Raw genomic sequence first — 24,353 nt, forward strand, 5'->3', positions numbered from 1 at the left:
TATACCAATTCCCAAAACCGCTGGGAACACGTCTTTATATGGCAGTTGTAACCTAGAAACACGTTCATTTTTTTTTTTTTTGTCGACCGGAAGACGTCATTGGAATACGTCTACATACGTCGATGTGTGTTGGGACTACGTAAAGAATTGGTTCAAAGCACATCAAACATAAGTTAGAAATAAGTTTCGCGTAAAAAAGACATTACCGCGACGTGTTTCGACTTATGAGTAGCTTATAAGTAGCCTTTGTGGACGTGTGTAAGCGTCCACATATCGTGTGTAAAACTTATCCCCATCGCATGCGGAACGTGTGTCATACGCCAAGTACGTCGTAAAATTTTGAACATGTTTAAAATTTCTTGATGTACTCTACTTACTACGACGTATGATAGCGTACTTTAGCGTTCTACTCACGTATACCAAACTTACTCATACCGTATTTGACGTGCCCCAACGTTTTAGACACATTTTTCGTAGGTCGGCATACGCTGGCAAGATCGCCAAGGTGTGACCGCGATGTTGACACTTCCATTTCTACAGCAGTTATGATTCGAATCGTTGTGCGTCAGCCTTTTAATAGGCTACGTCACGACATCGTCGGCGATGCGTGCAACGCGCTATGACTAAGTTAGACTATCGTTGGGCATCGGTTGTGTAGGCCGACAACAGGTTCAGCATTCGTTGGTATAAGTTATCTATAACACAACGAAACGTTCTGTGTCCGTTACCAATGCGTTATACATAAGACCAAGTCGCTATGAATACGTCCGAATCTTTAAAAAAAAGCATCAAAAGTTCAACGTAAGTCAGCGTTTTACATACATTTTAATACGTTGCCATCGCTGGCTAAAACGTCAAGGTGTGACCGGGCCTTTAACACCACCTCTTTTGATTTCTAAATCATCCCCCTCCGAATACAACCTAAAACCCGATTTGCTTTACTTGTAGCTTCCTGGCATTCATTGTGCTGCCTGCTTACCTCCCATATCTATTAGCACCCCCAGATCCTTCTCCTGTGTGACACGCTCCAAAATTACCCCTTACATCCTGTAATCTCTATTTTCATTGTTCTTCCCCATTCTCAACACCTTACACTTGCTCAGGTTAAATTCCATCTGCCAATCTTTTGCCCAAACTATGCAAGTATCAATACTTTCCTGTATCTGATCAACACCCCTTCTGCTATCCATATTACCTCCAAGCTTTGTGTCATCTGCAAATTTGGAAAGCTTCCTCTTCACCCCATTATCCAAATCATTGATGTAATCCAAATGCTTAAATTGTGGTGCATTTTTCAACGTTTATTATTTTAATATGTAATCTAACGGTGACGATTGAAGGGACGATTGAGGTTATTACTTAATGACAACGGCCTGCTTAAAAGAAATGCCGCATCATGTGATATTAGGTTATTAAAATTCAAGAGAAAGATTATAAATCTGGAGAAACATGAAGAAAGTGAAGGCGAATGTTTTGTCACTCCTTTATCAGCCTGAACAGCAGTGGAGCGTAAAGGTTTCGAGATCTATCAAGAAACAGCGAGGGGACCACCGATATCAAGACATTGTGAATATATCTAATTTTGTATGGGTTAACGTGCTCTTTATCTAGTTTCGTGTGCATTACTTCCCGTCCTTTCTTACTCACTGAATTTGACAGGATATATTGCTCAAACGTTTTAACACCAGAGCGGAATTTGACAATTTACCCCAGTAAATCCGGAACTCTCGAGATAAATGTATGGAAGGATGGGTTTTTGGACAGAGGCAGCCTTTCAATTACTGTTCTTCCATTTCTCTTGCTCTTTTTTCCTTGCCAGCGTTTTGCATTTATTTTATTTACGCCTCTTCTTATGGGATAGGTGGAGGCTTATACCTGTTGAAGGGGTTGTTTCTATAATTAGTGCCTCCAATGTAGAGTTTCTTAGACCCCAAGAAGTACTAAACCACAATTTAGGTTTTAATTTTAATTTAATTTTTTTCTTCCTTTTTTTCTGCCAATTTCCGAGCTGCATCTCGGAGCGGGCTGGAATTTTTGGAATTAAATTTTTCATCAATAATGGGAATAAAAAGTACGTGGGGTTGCTATTTTTTGACCTTGACCTAACTTTTAAGGTCATGACCTAATTAGAAAAATTTACATTTTTTGCCACAACTCAAATGTTTGTCAGAACAAAATTGCCTTCTCGAGATCGCCACAGTGAGTCACATTTACATCATACCCTTCTGAGTCAAGGTCAAATGGCGGTCTGAAAAAAATTTGGAAATTTCTTTTAATCTCTCAATTTTGCCAATGTGGAATCTCAAAGACCACTTGACCTTCCAATATGTTCTTGCATCAAAATAGTGTACCTTCACTGAAGTTGTGCACCTGATATTTGATTAGTGTCCTTGTCCTACTTTTTTTTCAGATTGTGACATAATTAACAACTAGAATAGTACTCAGTAGAGAGCATACCTCCGCCAGGCTAAACAGTTTACATTTCTTAATCCCACTGATGGGCCGGATCTGCATCTGGACCTGAAGCAGAATCTAATCGGCTTGTTCTTGTCACCAACTCAACTCATCCACCACGTTTCGTCATAATCCGTCCACAACCTTTTGAGATACTGTGCTACATATATCATTTTTGGCCCCATCTCTCAATGGTGAAGAATTATTTTAAGAATTATAGTATCTGGAACCAGATTTTCACCAAAATCGAATCAATTTGTCTTTGTCACGCACCCAACCTGTCCATTTCATCTGAATTCATCCATACTATTTTTGAGATTTCCTGCTCACAGATAGACAGACAGGGGTTAAAACAACCTCCCATCCACCTTTGGTGGTGGAGGTAAAAGCCCTTTTGGTCATAAGTTGAATAATTTTCCTCCGATTTTCATGATGTTGAGTTTTATGGATAGATTGTAGGTGGCTACACATTTTCTTAATTTACACTCTATCCCTAAATGTTAAAGGTCAAGGTCAAATGGAGGTCTAAAACAAATATGGCCATCGTATCTTGGAAGCTGGGGGAGGCTTACCCTTGGCGATCGCTTTGTGATCGCAGACATCTAGTTTATTTTGTTACCCAAGCACGGGGGCACTATTTTGTCCTCACGGTGAGTTTAGCATTATAACAGGGGTTTCTTAACTCCCCCCTCCAAATTTTCTTTTGTCGTGCATTCACATTTATTATTTCTAATATCAGTTATATCAGTTAATTCTTGTGCTTACTGCGGCTCTGACGGGTCAATTAGCACATAAACATTTCCTAATTTGATGTGGAGGTTAATATAAATAGCTGGAAATTGGGTTAAACACCCTTTTGAGGATTCGCAGCAAACTGTGACATCGCACATAATGCCTAATTGTGTGAAAATTGCCTCTTATCGCTGTCTCGTCGACCGATATGTAAAGTTTGGGAGGGGGGGAAACATTTTTGGGAGAACCAAGAGCACTGCGAAGTAGTATGGTTTTGGGTATAATTTTCATGGCCGGTCACGCGATCCTCAGTTTTTAATTGGAGGCAATGTTTCCTTGATCTCTGTTTCATTCCAGAGAGGTCTGCGCTTGTGGTCAAATTCATTCCAAGTTGCATCATGATAGGAGGAACTACCCATGCGCAGACGATATACAGATTGGAAAGTTTTTATTTTAATTTTACAAAGTCGAGGCTCATGGATGAGTGTGATGACAGTGTAAGGCAATGCAGTTTTTATGAAGCAAGTGGGACAATAAGTGGATACAACAAGGTACAGGTCGTGTACAAAAAAATGGAAACACCTGGGTAAATGAGGGACACGAAGCAATGGCTTCCACACAGGTGTGGCCCATGTGTTAAAAAAGCAAATAACATCCCAGCATGCTTAGGGCTATGTACAAAAATTATACACAGGCCTGGTTGCCTATAATTATGGCAAGCATGGCTGCAAGATGAAATCCCTCAATGCCAGCAACCACAGAGCAAAGGTGGTCGCTCAATGGTTTGATGAGCATGACACTGATATCCATATGTCATCGCCTTCTCAGTCACCACATATGAACCCAATCGAGCATTTATGGGATATTCTGGAATGACACCTGAGAAAGCATTTTCCGCCTCCATGAAACAGGTGTGAGTTGATTGCTCAGCCTGGTGTTGGTTTAGTGGTTAGGGTGGCTGGCTTAGGATCTTAGGGTCCTGAGTTTGAGCCCCATTCGCTGCTGAATTAACACCAGGTGTGGATGACTCAGCCTGTCATCCTTCTCAGGTTGGCAAAATGAGTACCAATGTACTGGTAGAGGAGTACAGCATCAGCGGCACAGCCATGTTTCCAAGAAATGATAGCTATCAGGCAGCCAAGCTACGCTATGCAAAAACAGAACAGTTGATTGCTTTCTGGGAAAGAATGGTGCTGCATCCATCCTGAAGAATTCCAGACGCTGGTGGACTCTATGCCACGAAGCATACAGGCCCTACTGGCCGCACATGGTGGCCCAACACCCTATTAAGTGACTTTACATTGGTGTTTCCATTTTCAGCTCGCCTGTTCAAAGAACAGAGAACTATAGCGATACCCCCAGTGTCAGCGTGAGCGTCAGCGTGAGCGTGAAAATGTTAAAGTTTTTGGTGCAAGTTATTTAGAATCTTGCCATTCATTTAATATGTGCACTCGGATGCTGATATTTGGCATGGAGGTTCCTTTGGGGTATACTATTGGTGTAGTGAAGTTGAAATTAAAAAATAATTTCAAATATTTTAAAATTTTGACCTGTTTTGAACTTAACTTTTTTGTAGCACATCAACGTTAAAGTTTTTGGTGCAAGTTATTTTTTAGAAGCTTGCCATTCATTTAATATGTGTACTAGGATGCTGATATTTGGCATGGAGGTTCCTTTGGGGTATATTATTGGTGTCGTGAAGTTGAAATTAACAAATGATTTTAATTATTTTATAATTTCAACCAAAGATGGTGTCAAAGCCACCCAATGCTCGCCTGTTTATACTAGACGCTTGCCATTCATTTAATATGTGTACTAGTTTACTGATTGCAATATACAAATGCATATATTGCTTTAAAATTATTTGCATCAGACTTCACAGCAATGCTTTATAAAAAAAAATATTAGACTAGTCTTTTAAAAACGAAAATGTATAAACAGGCTAGCATTGGGTGGCTTTGACACCAACTCTCTGGTTTTGTCCACTATCTGTCTGAATGAGCATGGGATAGAACTAAAGGGATGGTAGGTTAACAACTTGCAAGTACATGGAGAGGGAGGGAGAGTTAATGAGAATATAAATGCTCACGGGTAGGGATGGAGGATGGCCTGAAGTGGTGGTGTACTGCCAAATTCTGAAGCCCTGTATGGAAGGAAGAGATTGAACAGACTGAGGAAGGAGGTTCCATAAGTGGGAGAAGAGAGGAGCAAAGGACTGGAGGTGATCAGTAATCCTGGATTTTGGGAGTTTCACAAGAAAAGGGTTTCTGGATGAACTTATGTGACCTGCAGGGACTGGGAAGGGATGGAATTAAGGTAGAATAAGAAACATGACCCGACGAGAGGCGATAGATAACAGAGGCCACCAACATGTCTGAGATGTGAGAGCTTCAGTTCCTGAGCTTCTAGTTCTTTGTGGGTGATTCCAATGGTTTTGGAGCCTTGGGTACAATAGCATCCAGGAGAGACGGGCTTCAAATGGGGGCACCAGGAAGTCATTTTGTGAAATGAAATCTCTGGATTCCAGGAAGTGATTTTTTGCCATCTTTTGACCAGATGCTGAATGACAGAACGGCAATGGAGAGTGGTTCCTTCTGTCGTACAACAATGTAATGGGATCTTGTATGATGCCTTTGTTGGCCAGTACAGGAGATTTAATCTTTCATCTTATTTGCTATTATCTAAAATAGGTGTTTTGGAAGTATTTGTTACGTGGTTAGCAAGATGACACAATGGGCATTGAGAATGCACATGGAGGAAAAAATATGGTGAACACTGCACAAGGTAGACAAATAAAGAAAAATTGTAAAGTTTAGCAATATATGAGGGACCAGGAATCAAGAGTAAAGAGAAATGCATGATGCTGTTTTGGTATTTTCTATAAATCAATAACAGGACTTGGTCAAACAGTTTGTAAACTTTTATTCTGCCAGGTTTGACTTTCATCTTTCATCTTAGTTGCTATTAATCAGCATATGTGAATTAATTGTATATATAAAAGTCTTGTGTGTTTGCTTGTACCAGTGAAGTTTAGAGTAAAAAATATTTTTCTCTGTATCACACAATGTACTCGTACACTATATCCCAACATGACATTCTTTGATTCAGTATCCTCTTGTCTATTTTCTCCAAGTAGTGTGGGAGCAATTTTTCACTCCCTGGTATATTCTCAACCTGCCTTTTTCTTCATTCTCATCCTGTACAGCACCCCTCCACTGATTGATGCCTTGACACTGCACCAACCAAGGGGCCCTTTATTTACAACTAGCAAATACAACCCGTCGCTTCTCTGATGGGAATACTAAAGGTGGGGGGAAAGAAAGAGAGAACGGAGGAAAGAGAGGACAGATGGGAGGCTAGAAGGGGGTGAGGAGAGGGGTGCACGGAAGAGGGGAAGAGCGAGGAAGGGGGGAGGTGGGGAGAGAGATTCCAAACCAAACATTGCTATATATTGTGGGATGGGTGCGTGGAAGGGGGTGAGAGAGAGAGAGGGAGAGAAGAGGGGAAGAAGGAAGAGGGGGTGAAGGGGGAAGGGGGGGAGGGGGGAGAGACAGAGAGACAGGGAAAGACAGGTGTGGGAGGAGAATGCTGCATTTTATTCAGCAAGGACCTGGGAGGACTCCGTTCCACCTTCTGAAACCCACATATGGAGATAACCAATAACACACACACACACACACACACACACACACACACACACACACACACACACACACACACACACCCATACATACACACACACACACACACACACACGAAGGTAGATACTTTCGAGACCTGGGGTGGGAGCATTTAAAACCCATGCTATCTACCTGGCAAACGTTTGCCTGCATACATGCATGCTCGAACATGCAGCAACCTTTGCACCCCTATGGTCGGCTCACTCCAAATCTGATTCATACATGCTACAGTCCCCTCAACGGAGGGGGAGGGCAGGGGGAGCAGCGGGAGGGGGGAGGGATGGGAGAGAGGGGAGTAGGGTTGGGAGGGAGAAAGAGGGGTGGGATTGGGGTGATAGAGGCAGAGGTGAGAGAGAGGTAGAGGAGTCAGCGAGGGAGAGGGGTGAGAGAGGGGAGGGGGAAAGGGATTCCTGTTGATGTGACGCCCAGTTTAATGTCCATCCGAGTGACGGAACACACATTGTTGAATCACCCTGCCTGTGAAACACTGGGATAACAGTTTATAGCTGGGTCGGGATTCAAACCCAGGCCAGAGAGCTTAGATTGAGCATGCATACCTCTCGGCTTTCCTGCTATGATGTGACGAATCATTACTTCATAACAACTGAAAATATTATTTACTCATTGTGATCATATAATTTATTTTGCCTTCCTACCTCCGGTATCAAAACGTGGTATCGCCATTGGTTGAAGCTTGAAAAACGCGTGCCAAGTGGCTTCACCAAGCACTCCACAAAACAGTTGAAGGAACTTTTAAAAACTAAATGATTAATTTTTATTTGTATTTATCCATGCCAAAGTGACGGGTCATATCATGAAAGAACGCACAAAAAGAGGAAATGTTGTGGAAAATATATTTTCACATTTTCAGCGAACCAGCCATCGCCTGTTGCACCGCAGAGCAAAACTTAGCCGACGCACACGAGTGGCCCCTGAACTTTGTTCAAGTCGATCCATATAGTATTCAGTGATGGTGTGAATATCATAGAGCGCTCGCAAAGTGGCATAAGCACTCCATCAAAATGGCTGATAAGAAATGGTTCTCTTGGCACATGATTACCAATCACTGAACCGTCATATTAAACACATGTCTCCCTGAGACGCCTTAAACCTCAAATATGTCCGAATTGGACAAATTCACACTTTTTTTTCGGAGTCAGAACTGCTACGACGTTCGATTCTGGAGCTTAAATTTTGTAATTCAACTTAGTTTAAGAGATTCTCAAGGTTAACCCATGTGCGGAAATGAAATAAAGCCACAAACGCTGGCATCTCTGGGCATTTATAAGCAATGCAATGTACCCAGCATTTCATAGCTATGATGAACAGGCATTTGATAATATGAGTGACAAAAGTGGAAAAAAACTTTATCGTTAAGAAATTATTGCGGCCTGTTCCAAGTCAAGGCATGGTTGAGCAGGCCAAAAAACATGGCAGCTGTAGACTCCTGTTAGGTTACCCAGGAAGCGCCTTAAGATCCCAGAGAGTGAGGTGGCTGAGGAGCACCTGTCGTAGGATATAATTAAATAAGGCCATTAATTATCTTCAAAAGTGGTGTTTTAATTAACCCAAACACCCAATTTTCACTTTTGCACTTCCTTGGAGTTTTCTTATACAGGGTGCCCCACAGAAAACCAGGAAATTTGGTACAGTTTATTTAAAACAAAACAAAAGCAAATGTAGATGTAGTTAAAACAAAGATACACTTTATTTTCAAATAAAACAAAAGCAAACTTAGATGTTGTGTAAAACAAAGATACACTTTGTTTATATGTTAGTTTATTGATATGGTAAAATAAGGCAAAATAAATCTCAAAATCTCAAATTTCCTGGTTTTCTGTGGGGCACTTCCCTGTAGTATATGCATGCAAAGTTTCAGGCTGCAAGGTTTCATGGTTTTGGATTATGGAGGACACACGCATACACACACACACACACACACACACACACACACACACACACACACACACACACACACACACACACACACACACACACACACACACACACACACACACACACACACTGACATTTATTAGTGCAGTATAGATACACAAGAACGTGGCTGACCTTTTTTCCTTTCGCCTTCACTTTTTCCATTTGCTTCCATGTCTTCCCCTTGCCTCTCATTTTCTCTTTCCCTCTCTCCTCTTTTTCTTCTTCCCTTCCCCTCTCTTTTTCCCCTTTCCTTCCCTCCTTTTCTTCCCTTCCCTCACCTTTCTTAACCTTCCCTTTCCTCCTCTTTTACCTTTCACATTCTCACCCCACTCCCAAAAATATCGTTGAATTCTCTTTCTGATAACCATCCTTTTTTTTCTTCCTTTTCTCAATTGATCCCTCCACCTCCGAAACATCCACCATCTCAGACTGTGGACACACAATAAGTTGATGTTTCCAATGCCACCACCTCACGCATTTCCATTTTTTTCCCATCTCTTCCCTTTAATCAGTCATGAACTACCTCCTGCCATCAGAACTTTCTTTTGATTATCTCACCCTGTTCACTTCTACCTTTTTGTTTTTGTCCTTTTCTTTGATTCTCAATGACAGTTTTCGCAGAGCATCATTTATAATTCAAGTAACTATCTATGCAGGAAGAAGCAATTCTGCCAAACTGGCTCATGTTGCATCCCACCTCAGTAGCAGAGCCTCCCAGAGCACAATTTGTGCACACCGCGTGACAAGTACAGCAAGGGACCACATGCAAGGTTGGGAAGCATTTCACGATGTACCTCATACAAACCATTTTTTCCCCCTTTCTTTGGTTGCTAGAAATGAGGAACAGGTAGTAACGAGAGAGGGAGAGATAGGAAGAGGGAGAGAGGGAGGGAGAGAGAGAGGGAGAGAGAGAGAGAGAGAGAGAGAGAGAGAGAGAGAGAGAGAGAGAGAGAGAGAGAGAGAGAGAGAGAGAGAGAGAGAGAGAGAGAGAGAGAGAGAGAGAGAGAGAGAGCACACAGACACGGGGGGGGGGGGGAGGTTAGGAGTACAAATATTACGATACATGTACAAACCTGCGCTACACCACGTCCATATACACCAGCACATTTCCAGTTCTCTGGTGGATATAATTTGGCAATTTTGAATTTATTTTGTATCCTAACTTTTTTGACTCTTCAAAACTCCCATATTGACTCTTCAAAACAATATTTATTTTTCTTTCTTATTCTTATCTTTCATTTATTTTAAACCATTTTCAAAACAGTGACATAGCGGAACCAGACTCCTGCTTGAACATGGGGTGAATAGTAAGTGTGTGTGTGAAATGTATAAATATATACATGTATATATATGTATATATATGTATATATTTATATATATGTATATATTTACATATATATATATATATGTATATAAATGTATATATGTGTATATATGTGTGTATGTATATATATATATATATATATATATATATATATATATATATATATATATATATATATATATATATATATATATATATATATATATATATATATGTATATTTTAGCCAGTGGAGGAATGGATGGATCTACTAGTGATAGTTAAGGATTTGAGAGAGAGAGGAAAAAAAAAGAAAAGAAAAGCAAAACAAACCAAAATAGATGTCGTACCATCATGCATTCTGACTATATTTATATAAATAAATATATATTAAAAAATATATATTTATATACATATCTTTGGTGTTCGACCAGCCATTTGATGGATGGGCCTTCAACCTAAGTTGTTAAATAGACCGCTCCCTCCCACGACCCCCACTGCACGCCAATTTTTGTACTCATCGTTGGGTGGCGCTCATGCAGTGTGTGCACAACCCGGCTCTGCGCCGTGCATTTTTGGACACCGAAGACAATGCATTGATTTCCAGCGGGTGTGAGGGAATAAGCGGCACTCTGTGGCTATGTCCACGCCACTTAGTACTGCGCCCTGATGGCTAATGAGCTCCAGGCCTCGGACCCCGATGCTTGCAATGCGTCCGACGTGGCCCTTTAATCAGAGCGGCGGCTGCGCTCTACAGTGCAAAGCCTTAAAATACACGCGTGATGGATGGCACAAGGATTTGATTAGTAGTTGCTGTCATCGTCACTGCAGTTGAACAATAAATCCAGCGAGCGAACATCGGCTTGCATGGCCTCATGTATGTTCACGTAGGGTGCACATGCCACGCGTGCTCACACTGCAACTCAGTAATGTACATTTCATTTTGAGTCAAACACCTTTTGCCATTTATTTTGATGTTCTAAACTCACACTGAATGCAAAGACATTCTTTTGGGAATTGGTATTCATTTGGACTTGAATTTCTCCATATGGAAAAGGAAATTAATATAATTCTGTCGGATTAATGGTCCGGTATTGAGATGCATGTGTGGTGTTTACTGAGGGTTAGCCAGTGCATAAATGATCACTGAAGTTCACAAAGGCAGAAGCCTGTGGGAGATGGATCTACTAGTGATAGTTAAGGATTTGAGAGAGAGAGAAAGGAAAAAAAAAACAAAAACAAATAAAAAGCAAATCAAACCAAAATAGACATCGTACCATCGTGCATTCTGACGATGTTGCATAATATTAATCTTCAAAGAATTTTCCACCAGACCTCAAGGGAACCCAAGATGGGTTCTGTGCAATTTTTCGTTCCCGCTTCGCTTGTGTGCCAAATTGACCAGAAACAGGAGCCTGCCCACAGCGGGCCCTTAAACAGCATAACCAAGAAGAGCTGACAGCAGACTTTTACTGCCTCTCCCATGATTGCTGCTCAGGGAAGTTTATGGTCTGTTTACTACCATGTCTTGGTCAGTACTCAAATGTGTTTACAAAACGTGCCTGTTTTCTTTAAAAAAAATCCCTTCGCCAAGTCGAGCACTGTAATACTTCAACGATTGATCCGCCTGAGCTGGGTATCTCATTGTTTGCTCATGAAAATGTCATACAGATATAAGAGAAACCGAGCGCAAGAAATGTTGGCCCGATCCCCCCCGTTTACTATACATGTTGTTGAAATACCTGTGACCTTTTCTGCAAAGTACATATTCTCTTCCAAAAAAAAAGTTCTATCTTGATTCTGCCTTTGAAAACTTTTCGTCCATAAATTATATTTCTTAGTTGTGTTACCATTCAAATCATATTACTAGTTCACCATATCTGTTCAAGCATTGAATGCAACAATTGGTTAGACTAGTGTTTGAGTCTCAACCTTCCAAGCTTGGTGCCAGAGCAAGTATGCTCTCCCTCCATCCCTTCGCTTACCTCAAATGGCCTCACTTCAGACTCTGCTCAAGACAAGGTAGAATGTCTCAATCAGTGTTTGCCCCTGAATCTTACCGACCCAACCGTCTCTTTGGATATATCGCAATAATTCACCATTGCCACCCTGCTTTGCTTGCTAAGCTCTCTGCCTGCAGCATCAAAGGCTGCCTTCATACCTGGTTCTCTGACTTCCTCTACTGGCTCAATCAATGTGTGGCTATTGATGAGACCTCATACCTTTTCTCAGTAGAGGCTGGAGTACCCAAGGCAGTGTCTGGGGCTCAGATCCAAATCTCCATAAATGACCTTTCCAAAGGTTTGATAAACGTTCCCTCTTTTCCTTTTTGCAGATGACGAGCCACATTGTGTCATACTGTAGTCCATTCCATGTGACTGGCAGACAGCAGCTGCATCACTCTCTGCTGAACTGGAAATGATTATATATGCTGGTATGACAAATGGAACATAATCTTTCAATCCTGGGAAATCTCACGCTCGCCCTATTGCTTCGGAGTGATCGTCAAAGAACCCACTGAACTATTTTGTGGTTTCCCTTTTGTGTCTTGAATTATTCGGGCTCACCATCATCCATGCCAAATCCTCCACATGCTCCTCCACAGTAATATGATCCAGACTTTGTTCCGGTTACCACCCCGCACTTAAAACCTATCAACATAAACTCGACCCAACTCAAGACCCGTTCTGCCCACACTGTCACCTTGAATTTGACACTGTACACCACTTAATTAAAACTTGCTCTCAACTCGCACAATACAGTCAACTATTTAACATTTCTTCTCGACTCGATCTCTCGGGGAATGCGGTCAGAGAGGCAGGCTTCCTTGGGGCTATGAGTTTCCAGTGAGGACCCTGGGGCTACTGATCATTATGATGATGATGATCATCATCCATGACCTCTCCTGGGCTGACCATGTGACCAAGCTGCATGACCTCCAAAGCGAGCTGCAGGGTGGGCATCCATCATTATTCTAAGTTATTCCTTGAAAAAACGACAATTGCTCAGCATACATGGCCTTTGTCATAGCTCTTCTGTACCCCCATTAAACCTACTTCACTCAACCTTATTGGTTCACGAAATAATATTTTCACGAAAAAAATAAGTGACCACTATATTCGTTATTGTTGTGTGTCTGTCTGTCTGTCTGTCTGTCTGTCTGTCTGTCCCGAGCATAGCTCCGTGGGTTTTGATCCGATCCTGATAAAATTTTGGTGGGAGGCTTATATCATGATCTAGTTGTGTTTTCATGAAAATGGGCATTGTGCACCCATTATGGACGGAGCCACGCCCAAAAAACATATGTTTTTAGGGGGTAGCCGATTTAAATTTGCATCTTCTCCTTGGGGGTTTGTCGAATCTGATAGGGGTTTCGGTATTTGGTCAGCCCAATGGCACCTGCATAGCCCCACACAGCTCGATTTTTCATTTTCGTCCCAAGGTCAAGGTCACAAGGTCACAAACTTAGAAAATTGCGAATTGTGTTTTTAGGGGGTAGCTAATTTCAATTTGCATCTTCTCCTCGGGGGTTTGTCGAATCTGATAGGGGTTTCAGTATTTGGTTAGCCCAATGGCACCTGCAGAGCCCCACGGAGCTCGATTTTTCATTTTCGTCCCAAGGTCACGGTCACAAGGTCACGAACTTAGAAAATTGCGAATTTGGACATGAAAATCATACGACTGCCCAAACTTTGAGAGCTAGGATGACAATAATTTTATGCATAATCTTGAGGTCATTCCCCACCTAAAGTCTTGAAACCATTTTGCTCTGTCTCGAACACCTTACCCGTGGTGCCCCCTTCAAGTTTCTTTTACGCTGATTTCATCAAAGTATGGATAATCCGAGGAGTGCGAAATGCCATATAGCCTATGTGACGTTATATTGTTCCTGGAATGTTCCAGAGGAAATTTTGCACCAAAGGTCATAATCCTTGACCTTTGACCTTTAAAGTTCACAAAGGTCAAATTTTCAAAGTTGTGGGAATCAAACCGGGTTTTCGACCTTCTTCGACGAACTAACTCCAATAAGCTATAGCACGTATCCTGTTTCTTTATTTTAATGTCCACAACATTGTTTTGTGACCTTTAAAGGTTATGCGAAGGTCAAATTTTTAAAGTTGTTGAACGAAACCGGGTTTTCGACATTTTGCAGCTAATAACCTGTCACTCGTACCACATCATGTTGATCATTTTTATAACTTGGTCAAACATTATCACATTGTCTCATCCTTGACTTCTGAAACAATCGACATCGTCAAATAACGCTCGTGAACCATCACCGTCTGCAGACTTGTTGATTTTAAAGATCGTTTAAAAAATCCAGAAGTTTAGCACTACTGAAGCAGTCTTATACACCGCCATTATAGACTGTAATAAGACAACGTTGTCACAGTTTCGGAGTCACAACCTATTCACATTTAAAATATAACATTCCGTTCAAATAAGCTGTTCCTTGATCATATACCGATCAGACGGACAGATGGACGAACATGAACCAATTGCTGAACCCTGCTTTTCACTTCGCATGTGCTGGGTAAAAACACGTCATACTGACAGTAAGGCATTCCACATGTGGACAAGACAAGCAAGGAAAATAATGAACAGGAAAATCGGAAAGGAGAGGGGAGGAAACAATAATCGACAAACAAGTCTGAAGCCGCTGATGGTTCACGAGCGGTATTTGACGATGTCGATTGTTTCAGAAGTCAAGGATGAGACAATGTGATAATGTTTGACCAAGTTATAAAAATGATCAACATGATGTGGGATGAGTGACAGGTTATTAGCTCTAAAATGTCGAAAACCCGGTTTCGTTCAACAACTTTCAAAATTTGACCTTTGCATAACCTTTAAAGGTCACAAAACAATGTTGTGGACATTAAAATAAGGAAACAGGATATATGTGCTGTAGCTTAGTGGAGTTAGTTCATCGAAGAAGGTCGAAAACCCGGTTCGATCCCCACAACTTTGAAAATTGACCTTTGTGAACTTTAAAGGTCAAAGGTCAAGGATTATGACCTTTGGTGCAAAACTTCCTCTGGAACATTCCAGGAATAATATAACGTCATATAGGCTATATGGCACTTCGCACTCCTCGGATTATCCATACTTTGATGAAATCACCGTCAAAACAAACTTGAAGGGGACGCCACGGGCAAGGTGTTCGAGATGGAGCAAAATGGTTTTCAAGACTTTAGGTGGGGAATGACCTCAAGATTATGCATAAAAAAATATTGTCATCCTAGCTCTCAAAGTTTGGGCGGTCATATGATTTTTATGTCAAAATTCGCAATTTTCTAAGTTCGTGACATTGTGACCTTGACCTTGGGACGAAAATGAAAAATCGAGCTCCGTGGGGCTATGCAGGTGCCATTGGGCTAACCAAATGCTGAAACCCCTGCCAGATTCGACAAACCCCCAAGGAGAAGATGTAACTTGAAATTGGCTACCCCCTAAAAACACATATTTTTTGGGCATGGCTCCACCCATAATGGGTGCACCACGCCCATTCTCAGGAAAACACAACGAGATCATGATATAAACCTCCCACCAAAATTTTATCAGGATAGGATCAAAACCCACAGAGCTATGCTCGGGACAGACAGACAGACAGACAGACAGACAGACACACACCCATAACGAATATAGTGGTCACTTACTGACTCCTGAACCAATATTTTATTAAAATTGAAGTATCTGCTTAAACATGGCTGGTGCTGGCTTAATCGTTAGCATGATGGGCTTTGTATCCTAGGGTCCTGAGTTTAAATCCTGCTTGGCTGTTGAATTAATACGAGGTGGGGTTGACTCAGCCTGTCATCCCTCTGAGGTTGGTAAAATGAGTACCAGCTTGCTGGGATGATTGAGCCATTTGAGTATCCTATGTTGGAGTGGTGACCTGTCCAGGATTGTGCCATATAGCCCAGGAGACGGCTTTGGCAGCATCGACGCTCTGCACAGAGTGTGGTCTCAATGGATGGATGGATACCTGAACACTCCATGGTGTGTTGTATTCTATGCACTTTCTAGTTCCCGATGTAACCTCACTCTTTCATGACACTTGATCTTGTGTTAAAAAGAAAATGTGATAAGTAATCTAATCACAAGACTCTTGGATCTAAAATAATAAGTTTTATATAACAAAGCAAACATTTGTGGAGAGTTTAAATGGTTTAGAAGTCATGCACAAACCAAGGGTAGCAAGGTAAGTTGACACCAAGCTATTTATGGGTGAATTTGTAAAATAGATTTAAATATAAAGCACTTTCAAACTGTCGAAACAACAAGATACTGTCCTCTTGAATTTCTTGATAATGACAAAATTATCACCTTCTTCTTCCTTCATATGCAGCACATGGCTGAGGGTGTCACATAGCCGTTGATGCAATGCCCTCTGTAGGTTAGTGCAGTAATTTTGAATTTGTCCAGGGTGCCGGCGATAGCTTGCATACTCTTCACAAAGGACACCGTGGGATCTTTAACATCCACCAACCAATGTCGGCAAATGGGATGCCCAGTTTTACGTCCATCAGAGGGACAGCACACACATTGATGAATCACCCTACCTGTGAAACACCATGACAGTTTATAGCTCGTTCGGGATTCAACTTTAGGCTAGATAGCTTGGAGTCGAGTGTGTGTGTACCTCGAGGGCCTCGGCCATCCTGCCAGCCCACCAAATGATCTGATTATCGTGAACACCTGGTTAGGAGATAGAGGACCAGATAGACTTTTTTTAGCACCAGAGTTTTATTTGACATCACCCAAGAATCACCTTTGGTAGCATGCTTATAACATTGGCATTAATTGTGAAACCAAAGTTTTATCTTTGGACATCATCAGAAAAAGGAAAATATTTCAGTTTGAGCATAACCTTGAAGCTCCCCCCAAAATGGGATGAACCTGAGATTAATATATTGCAAACCTTCCCATTTCCCTTTTTTAAAGTATTATTTTATTAAAAGAATGAAGACAGCTTTATAGCAATGAATAGAATGCTATAACTGATTTAGAACTCTTTATCCATGTCATGTCAGCGAATTTGGACAGGCCATCAATCCTTGTGGCTTGGAATTATGACACAATGTGTGCTCCAATATGTCTTGCCCTGACAAATGTCATCTCCTTTGCCTTTTGAAGTAAAAAAAGTCCAAAATCAAGAATGACCTACTTTACATGGACCTGATATACTTCTCTATTTGAAGAAACAGAGTGGATGAGTCTGTTTTTCTGGCTGTCAGAACAATTTGATGAACAACAAGCTTGTCCACATGATCTCAAAGGTCATCTTGAGCTGTCATGAAGCTTTCTATGTGGTTTGAAAACAATGAAGTAAAAAAATAAATAAATTTGTATACACTGTTGAGGCTCATATAAGAGCTAGCACACAGAACGTCAACAAGGGGAGCAGGAGACAAGAGTGGCAGGAGAGGGAATGAAAAAACTGTGGGGAACAGAGACATGAGGATATCTGTGGAAGAGAGAGGGATGGGGCGGGGTACACAGGGGATACAAAGATGGACACTACAGGGACTTTCAGGTCCTTACATGACAGGGACTTTCGGGAAGGAAAGCAGAGAATTTGAAGGAGGTGGGTTTGGGGTGGATTAGCGAGGGGGGAAAAGATCGTGGTTTTGGATGGGGGAAGATAAGAGATGGTGGTGAACAGCTATTTTGCATACCTGGAGGGAAGAGTGGGATTGAAGAGAGTGTGAGAGTTTGTTCCAAAGGCAGGGAAAAAAGAGGAATGAAAGAGTGAAGGTGATTCTTGATTTTGGTAGTTTTACTAGAAGGGGGTTGCTGGCGGAACTTGAGCGCCCTGCGGAAATATGGGGGGGGGGACATATCTCAGACAGAGCAGGGAGGGGGGGGCAAAGCCTGAGAGGAGATGGTGGAAGACAGAAAGACCACCGAGCTGCCTGCGGTGAGAGAGTGAGAGTCCCAAAGACAGCCTTATTATGGGAGCTACCAATGATCCTAAATGCTTTGGTTTCCACAGCGTGAAGCCGAGAAAGGTGAAAGGCAGGAGCACCAGCCCAGAGGGGAGAGCAGTACTCCATGAGGCTGTGGACGAAAACTTCGTATGTGGTCAGGAGCTCAGATCTGCCAAGGAAGGACTTTGATGACGGAGGATGCCCAATCGGCAACTGGCTTTGGAGGCCAGCTGTGAAACACCACTTTACTCTGGTTTAGTCAATATATCCCTCTGCCATACAGTGAAGACCTGCAGATCTTTTAATTGGAATCAGGAAGGAAATTTTCCCTCTTAATATGCATTCAGCTCCTCTTCCTTCGGTCACTCATCTTCTGAAATATTTATTTTGGATAGCATACGAATTCTAATTTACTCATCAAAATTAATGAAAGCTCAGAAGTTGCTTGTCGTGATTTCCTGCAGATCAAGCTTTATGTAAGGAATTCTTCCACAAATAATCTAGTAGTAGTTTTCAGTCTGAAGAATTGCTGTTTCGCTTTCGCTACCTGAGAATGATTACCCACCAGCCAACAGGATTTTTTTAACAGCGTTTTAGGCCTGTTTTTAATTTTTTTTTAATTCTATTACTCCACAATCACTGCAGGAGCAGGTAGCCAAGGTCGAAGGCATTAAACACTCAGGTCAGAGGAATCCAAACTGACAGTTGTATAAATCGTAGAGGCAAGTATAACAGTGAAGTTTATTCTGTGCCTGAAATGCCGTTTAATGGATGTTCGGGTTGTGCATGTGTCGATTATGGCGACGATCCGGTGTAGGTGACAAAAAAGCTGATTGCAATCGTCTCTGCTTTCAGCCTACACTAGTCCAAACCTGTGTGACAGAACTGTTTGTGAACTTTGATTAAAAGAAAAAAAGAAAAGAAAATGCAGCTGCTGTTTCGACTGCAAATCTATGAAGTTCCGACTTACATTGCACACAAAAAGGCATCCTTATGCCCACGCTTTTTGAAAAAACACATGGGGAGATATTGTAATCGGCTCCGTCTCTGTCTGTCTGTCTGTGTCGGTCAGTCTGTTCGTTCGTCACACTATCTCCTTCTAAATGGCGATGCAGAAATTCACCAAACTTGGTAGTTATGATCACCACGTGGCAAGAAGGTGCAAGAGCAGTGTCGTATTTGTCCCCACCCTTGGGGCGGGGTCAAAAGGTCAAATGCCAAAAAATGCAATTACAGGCACATTTTAAATGAAACTTTGTATATAGTGGGGAAACTTACCATAACAATTGTGCATTTTGTGAGGAAAGCACTAAATTTGGCACACTGGTAGCCTATCATATAATGAACAGATTTGGATATTGGGCCATCTCAAAATTTTTGATGGCAGTGGAAAATGGCTGCCACAGCCATCAGCGGCTGAATTTGAGATGGCCCAATATCCAAATCTGTTCATTATATGATAGGCTACCAGTGTGCCAAATTTGGTGCTTTCCTCACAAAATACACAATTGTTATGCTATATTTAGCTAAGTTGCCCCACTCATATGCAATCAACATTGGGGAATGCATGAAATATATAACGATAAAAAAAAAAATTGACTTCCGGTTCATGCCCCAGCGGTGGGGACTTGGGGTCACATTGGTCAAAATGGGGAAAACAAATTTTAATTCAAAATTTGATATTGGGTCATTCCTGGTGGAACTGTTTGCCATCTTTCAACTTTGATTTTGGTGGGGAGCGTGGGGATTTGCGATGACACGTCATCGACTTCGCTCTCGTTTAAAAAATGGTTTCTGGCTAATACATTGCTCAATGCCCAAGGACATTTGTTGGGGGCCCTGGTATGTTTCACTCTCATTGTGAATTAATCTGTTTACTTGGCTGCTGTGTAGATGGATCCTCCACCAACAATAGACTGCATTGTCTTCACTTATTGCATTTTCTTTTTTTGTATAATTTAATTTGCATTTTATTCCTTCTATTATTTGGCATTTAGCTTTTGTGTTGATCTCTCTGGAACGCAACCACCAAACCCTTTGTCCTGCTGGACGCCTCTTCTTTACTTGCTTCCACACCCATGAATGGAATTGCATTCATGACTCTGGCAAACGGCCTCTGCCGTCCTCCCGCTGCTTGCCTGTTTGCTCGCTGGCCCTGACAGCTGATTAACTCGGTGGCAACGGCTGGGGCGTTAGGCCGATCATTAGATGCCCCAGCAAAGGCAAACAGACCCATGGCCGTCTGAAACCCCTTCACTTGACGCAGACAGCTCATTAAGTGCTTCGAGTCGTTAGCTTTCCACTGCGTTTAGCTATCTGCTGGATTATAATTGAGCTTGCTGTATAATCTGCGGCAAGAGTCAAGATGGAGAGCAGAGTTTTTGGCGAGCCATTGTTTATTGTGAAGTCATACCACCACACCTGCATTTGCCTCAAGACTTTGATTATCACCTGTCCTACCCATTTACTGATTGCTATACCCACATGTGATATTCAACTCTGCTTTGAACTTGGTGCTATATGCATTTTATTTTGTCCTCTTTCGGTGTTTTGTAGTTTCGAATGGCAGCAGATTCTTGAATAACTTATGCACTGGTGAACTACCTCCTTCCCACCCCAAAGTAAAGCTATTTTAATTAATGAACCACGATGGCCAATGGACACCCAGGACTTTGACAGGGATTTTTTTGACAGTTTTTGATTATTGTTTATGCATGCAGTCTAGTAACAATTGCATCCAATGAATTAAACATCACTCCATCGAAGAAATGTGTAGAAAGTCCTTTAATGCCACTCTCATAGTGTGTAGCACGTCGCATGTGTTACACGTTTTTCTTGCGAGACCATCTGCTCCAATCCTGGAAAAGATGGTTGGAAAGAAACCAACGATCACAAACCACCTGTTCTCCTTCAGGCAAACATTTCATTCATTGCTGGTGTTGGATTTGTTTGTAATAACATTGAAAGTCTTCTTTGGAAAAAGCTGAATTATAGATGCCTGCGTGGATGCTGTTTGACTTCTGCAATTACTGAGCAGAACAAGTCAATGTGTTCCATAGATAGTTGAGAACTTGTGCATTTGGTGCAGATGAGACAGTAAAAAATTATTACAAGTTGTCCTTTGATCAAGTCTTGCTTGTAACAGTGAACAGTGATTATCCAACCCGTGAAGACTGATGTTGGAGACAGTTTGGATGTGTGGACTAGTTTTGTCATATATTCTTGCAACTGATTGATGCCAAAGGCGAAATTTGCCTCACAGAATACTGCGATGTCAGCAGTCATGTGATGAAACATCGCCAGGTGCAGCAGCAGCCAAAGATTTGTGTGAGATGAGATTTGGGATTTCTCGTCTTGCCTTACTGGGACGAGTTCAACTTTGAGCTCACAAGGATAAAGATATGTCAACGATTGACTGTATCCTTGCCCTTTGCGTCCCCACTGAACACAGATGAGAGTTTCCGCAGGGGCTGCTTGTAGTCTATGTTGATCTCTGCAAAGCGTTTGATTCAGTGAATCGGGATGCCCTCTGGAGGATTCTTTGTCACCGTGGGGTGCCACAAAAACTGATCAATCTGATGTCTGAACTATACTCTGGTATTGAGAGTGCTGTGAGATGTGGTGATACTATCTCTGACTTATTTCCAGTTGTTACTGGAGTTCGTCAGGGGATGTGAACTGGCCCCACACTTTTCAGCACTTGTATGGACTGGATTGTGGGGAAGATGATGTAGGAATCAAGCTGCGGTGCATCGTTTGGGAATGTCAAGATTTAAGACCTTCATTTCACAGATGATGCAGTCATCTTTGTGGAGACTCTGGATATCCTTTTGAGGGTCCTTGAGGTGCTGAATGAGGAGTCAGAGCCACTGGGAATATGGGTTTCCTGGGTCAAAACTAAGATCCAGGCTTTCCATGACATTTTCGATGCTGCTATCTTGTCTGTACATGTTTGCGGTGAGGATGTTGAGGTCAAGGAGAGATTCACTTACCTTGGCAGTGACATTCACCTCTCTGCTGGCTGTGAGCCAGAGGTCAATAGACGTCTGGGTCGGGCCTGGGGAGTCATGGATTCACTGGATTATGGGGTGTGGCCCTACCGTTACCTGTGCGGGAGGATGAAAGTCCGAGTCTTCAGGTCCTTGGTGCTTCCAGTCTTACTCTATGATGCGAGACTTGGATTTTGACCAAGGATCTGAGACAGAGACTTAATTCCTTTGGTACCAGGTCTCTTCGGAGAATCCTTGGCTATTGCTGGTCATACTTTTTGTCCAACGAGCAGTTGCTGAGAGAGACTCAAATGAGATTTGTTACCTGCATAGTCCATGAGCGTCAGCTGCTTCTGTATGGACATGTGGCTCGTTTTCCTGACGCTGATCCTGCTCACCAGATTCTCTCAGCGAGGTTGCCTTGTGAGTGGAAGAGGCCAATAGGTCAAACACATGCCTCGTGGTTGCAGCAGGTTGATCAGCATCTCAAGGAGATGGGGATGGACCAGGCATCTTCCTGGGGGATGGCCAGATGGAGGCCCCTGGAGTAACGGTGGAAAGTAGACGCAGTGACGCACTGCTCCTGCGCATGCTCCCATACCTGACGTGACCTTGCTGGGCATGCGATGCACTGACCGGCTAGATTCTTCTTCCACCGTTATTTTGTTGTTGGCAGTCTTTCCACACTATTTCATATTAAACCCCATGGGTTTCTCCCAAGTTTTTCTCAATGCAAAATCACGACCGTATGGTACATGTTGCAGATTAATTACTCACCGTAGGCCGGGTGCGTGAGTATCACAACCATCCTGTCTGTGTTTGTCTGTTTGTCGCTCGTATAACTGGACAACGAGGGCAGCTAAAATCATCAAATCTGGCAAAGAGCTTCATATTATGAATGTTTCAGACGATTTCAACTTTTAGCTCACAAAGAGAAAGATACTTCAGCGAAGTCGATGGCACGCCATTGGAAATCCCCGTGCTTCCTACGAAAAGTGAAGTTGAAAGATGTCAAAAGGTTTCACCAGGAATGACCCCATATGAAATTTTAAGTTACATGTTTTTTTTGTTTTGACCCTGGTGAAACCAAGTCCCCAACCCTGGGGCATAAACCGGAGGCCAAATATAAAACATAACTACCAAGTTTGGTGAATTTATGCCCAACCACTTAGGAGGAGATAGCTTGACAGATGGACAGACAGACGGACAGAGGGATGGACGGACAGACAGACGGACAGAGGGATGGACGGATGGACAGACAGATGAAGCTAATTACAATATCCCCCCATTTTCTTTCAAAAAGTGTGGGGATAAAAAAGAAATGTCATATCGGACTATGTTTACTCACACCATGGCCATTCCACAGTATAGGTTAATTCCCACTGCATGCACTCTACCAAGTGCTGTTCTCGTTATAATTTGTTTTACTTATTAACCATAGTCAATGCAACCCACTGCTGCCCCACAGACATCTGCAATGCCTGTGTTCTTATTTCTATTTTTCAGCCACGGCCAAAGAGACACGGTCCAAATTCTTCTTTCGCGCGGGGCCAAGTACTTTCCAGACAACAGTGGCACCACTCCCCTGGATCTTTGCGTTCAGGTAAGATGGCCATCATTTTGTTTCTGGACATGCTATTAATTGCTCCTTGCCACCCCAACCCCACATTCTCTCCAACAAAGAAACGTGTTACAAAATACTGGGAACAGCTTTAAAAGAACACTGAACAGGAAAAAGAGCAGACATTACAAACCCTCGCCAGGACTTCTTTTGAGTGGTGTATTTTTTTTTAAAGGTTTTAGGGTAAATCCAATATGTCTACCAAACCATGTGACTAATGACATTATATGTGTGAACCTTTTGTTCCTCATGGCAGGCAATCATATGTGTAAAGTTTCGCCTCAATCTGTTCAGCCACTTTAGAGAAGAAGATTTTTGAAGGTTTAAAAAAAAAAATCAATATGGCTGCTGAATCACGTGACCGATGACGTCATGATTTTTTTTTTCTTTGTGTGGACCATTTTATCCCGAGATGACACTCAGCGATTTTCATACTGATGGGATGTGGCGTTCTACATATGCAATTATAACATCACAAAAAAAAAAACCACACTTATTCCCCATGAGGAGTACTTGCCGCGAGCCAAGTTTCAATTTTTTCCTTGGTGCAGTTTCAGAGATACAGAGGTCCAAAGTTTTCCGTTTTTCCAATATGGCTGCCACACCACGTTTCCTCTGACGTCATAATTACCATTAAACCATTCTACATGAGCAGTCGCACCAATGTTGAAAATTTCGTCTTGATCCAAGAAGCAGTTGCAGA

The 24,353-nt window shown here is 42.1% G+C and overlaps 1 protein-coding gene across 8 annotated transcripts in view; it reads left to right on the forward strand.

Moving 5' to 3' along the window:
- Positions 1-24,353, forward strand: part of HACE1 (HECT domain and ankyrin repeat containing E3 ubiquitin protein ligase 1) — a 422,483-nt gene that overhangs the window by 152,250 nt on the left and 245,880 nt on the right. For all 8 annotated transcript variants that reach the window (XM_085859091.1, XM_085859090.1, XM_085859092.1 and 5 more), the window contains one exon: positions 23,536-23,632. In XM_085859091.1, coding sequence (XP_085715217.1) covers positions 23,536-23,632 — 97 coding nt within the window. The remainder of the gene's footprint in view (positions 1-23,535; positions 23,633-24,353) is intronic.

The sequence above is a fragment of the Eptatretus burgeri genome, chromosome 16 (assembly GCF_056783735.1).
Source record: "Eptatretus burgeri isolate ZD-2024b chromosome 16, Ebu_testis_v1, whole genome shotgun sequence".
Lineage (NCBI taxonomy): Eukaryota > Metazoa > Chordata > Myxini > Myxiniformes > Myxinidae > Eptatretus > Eptatretus burgeri.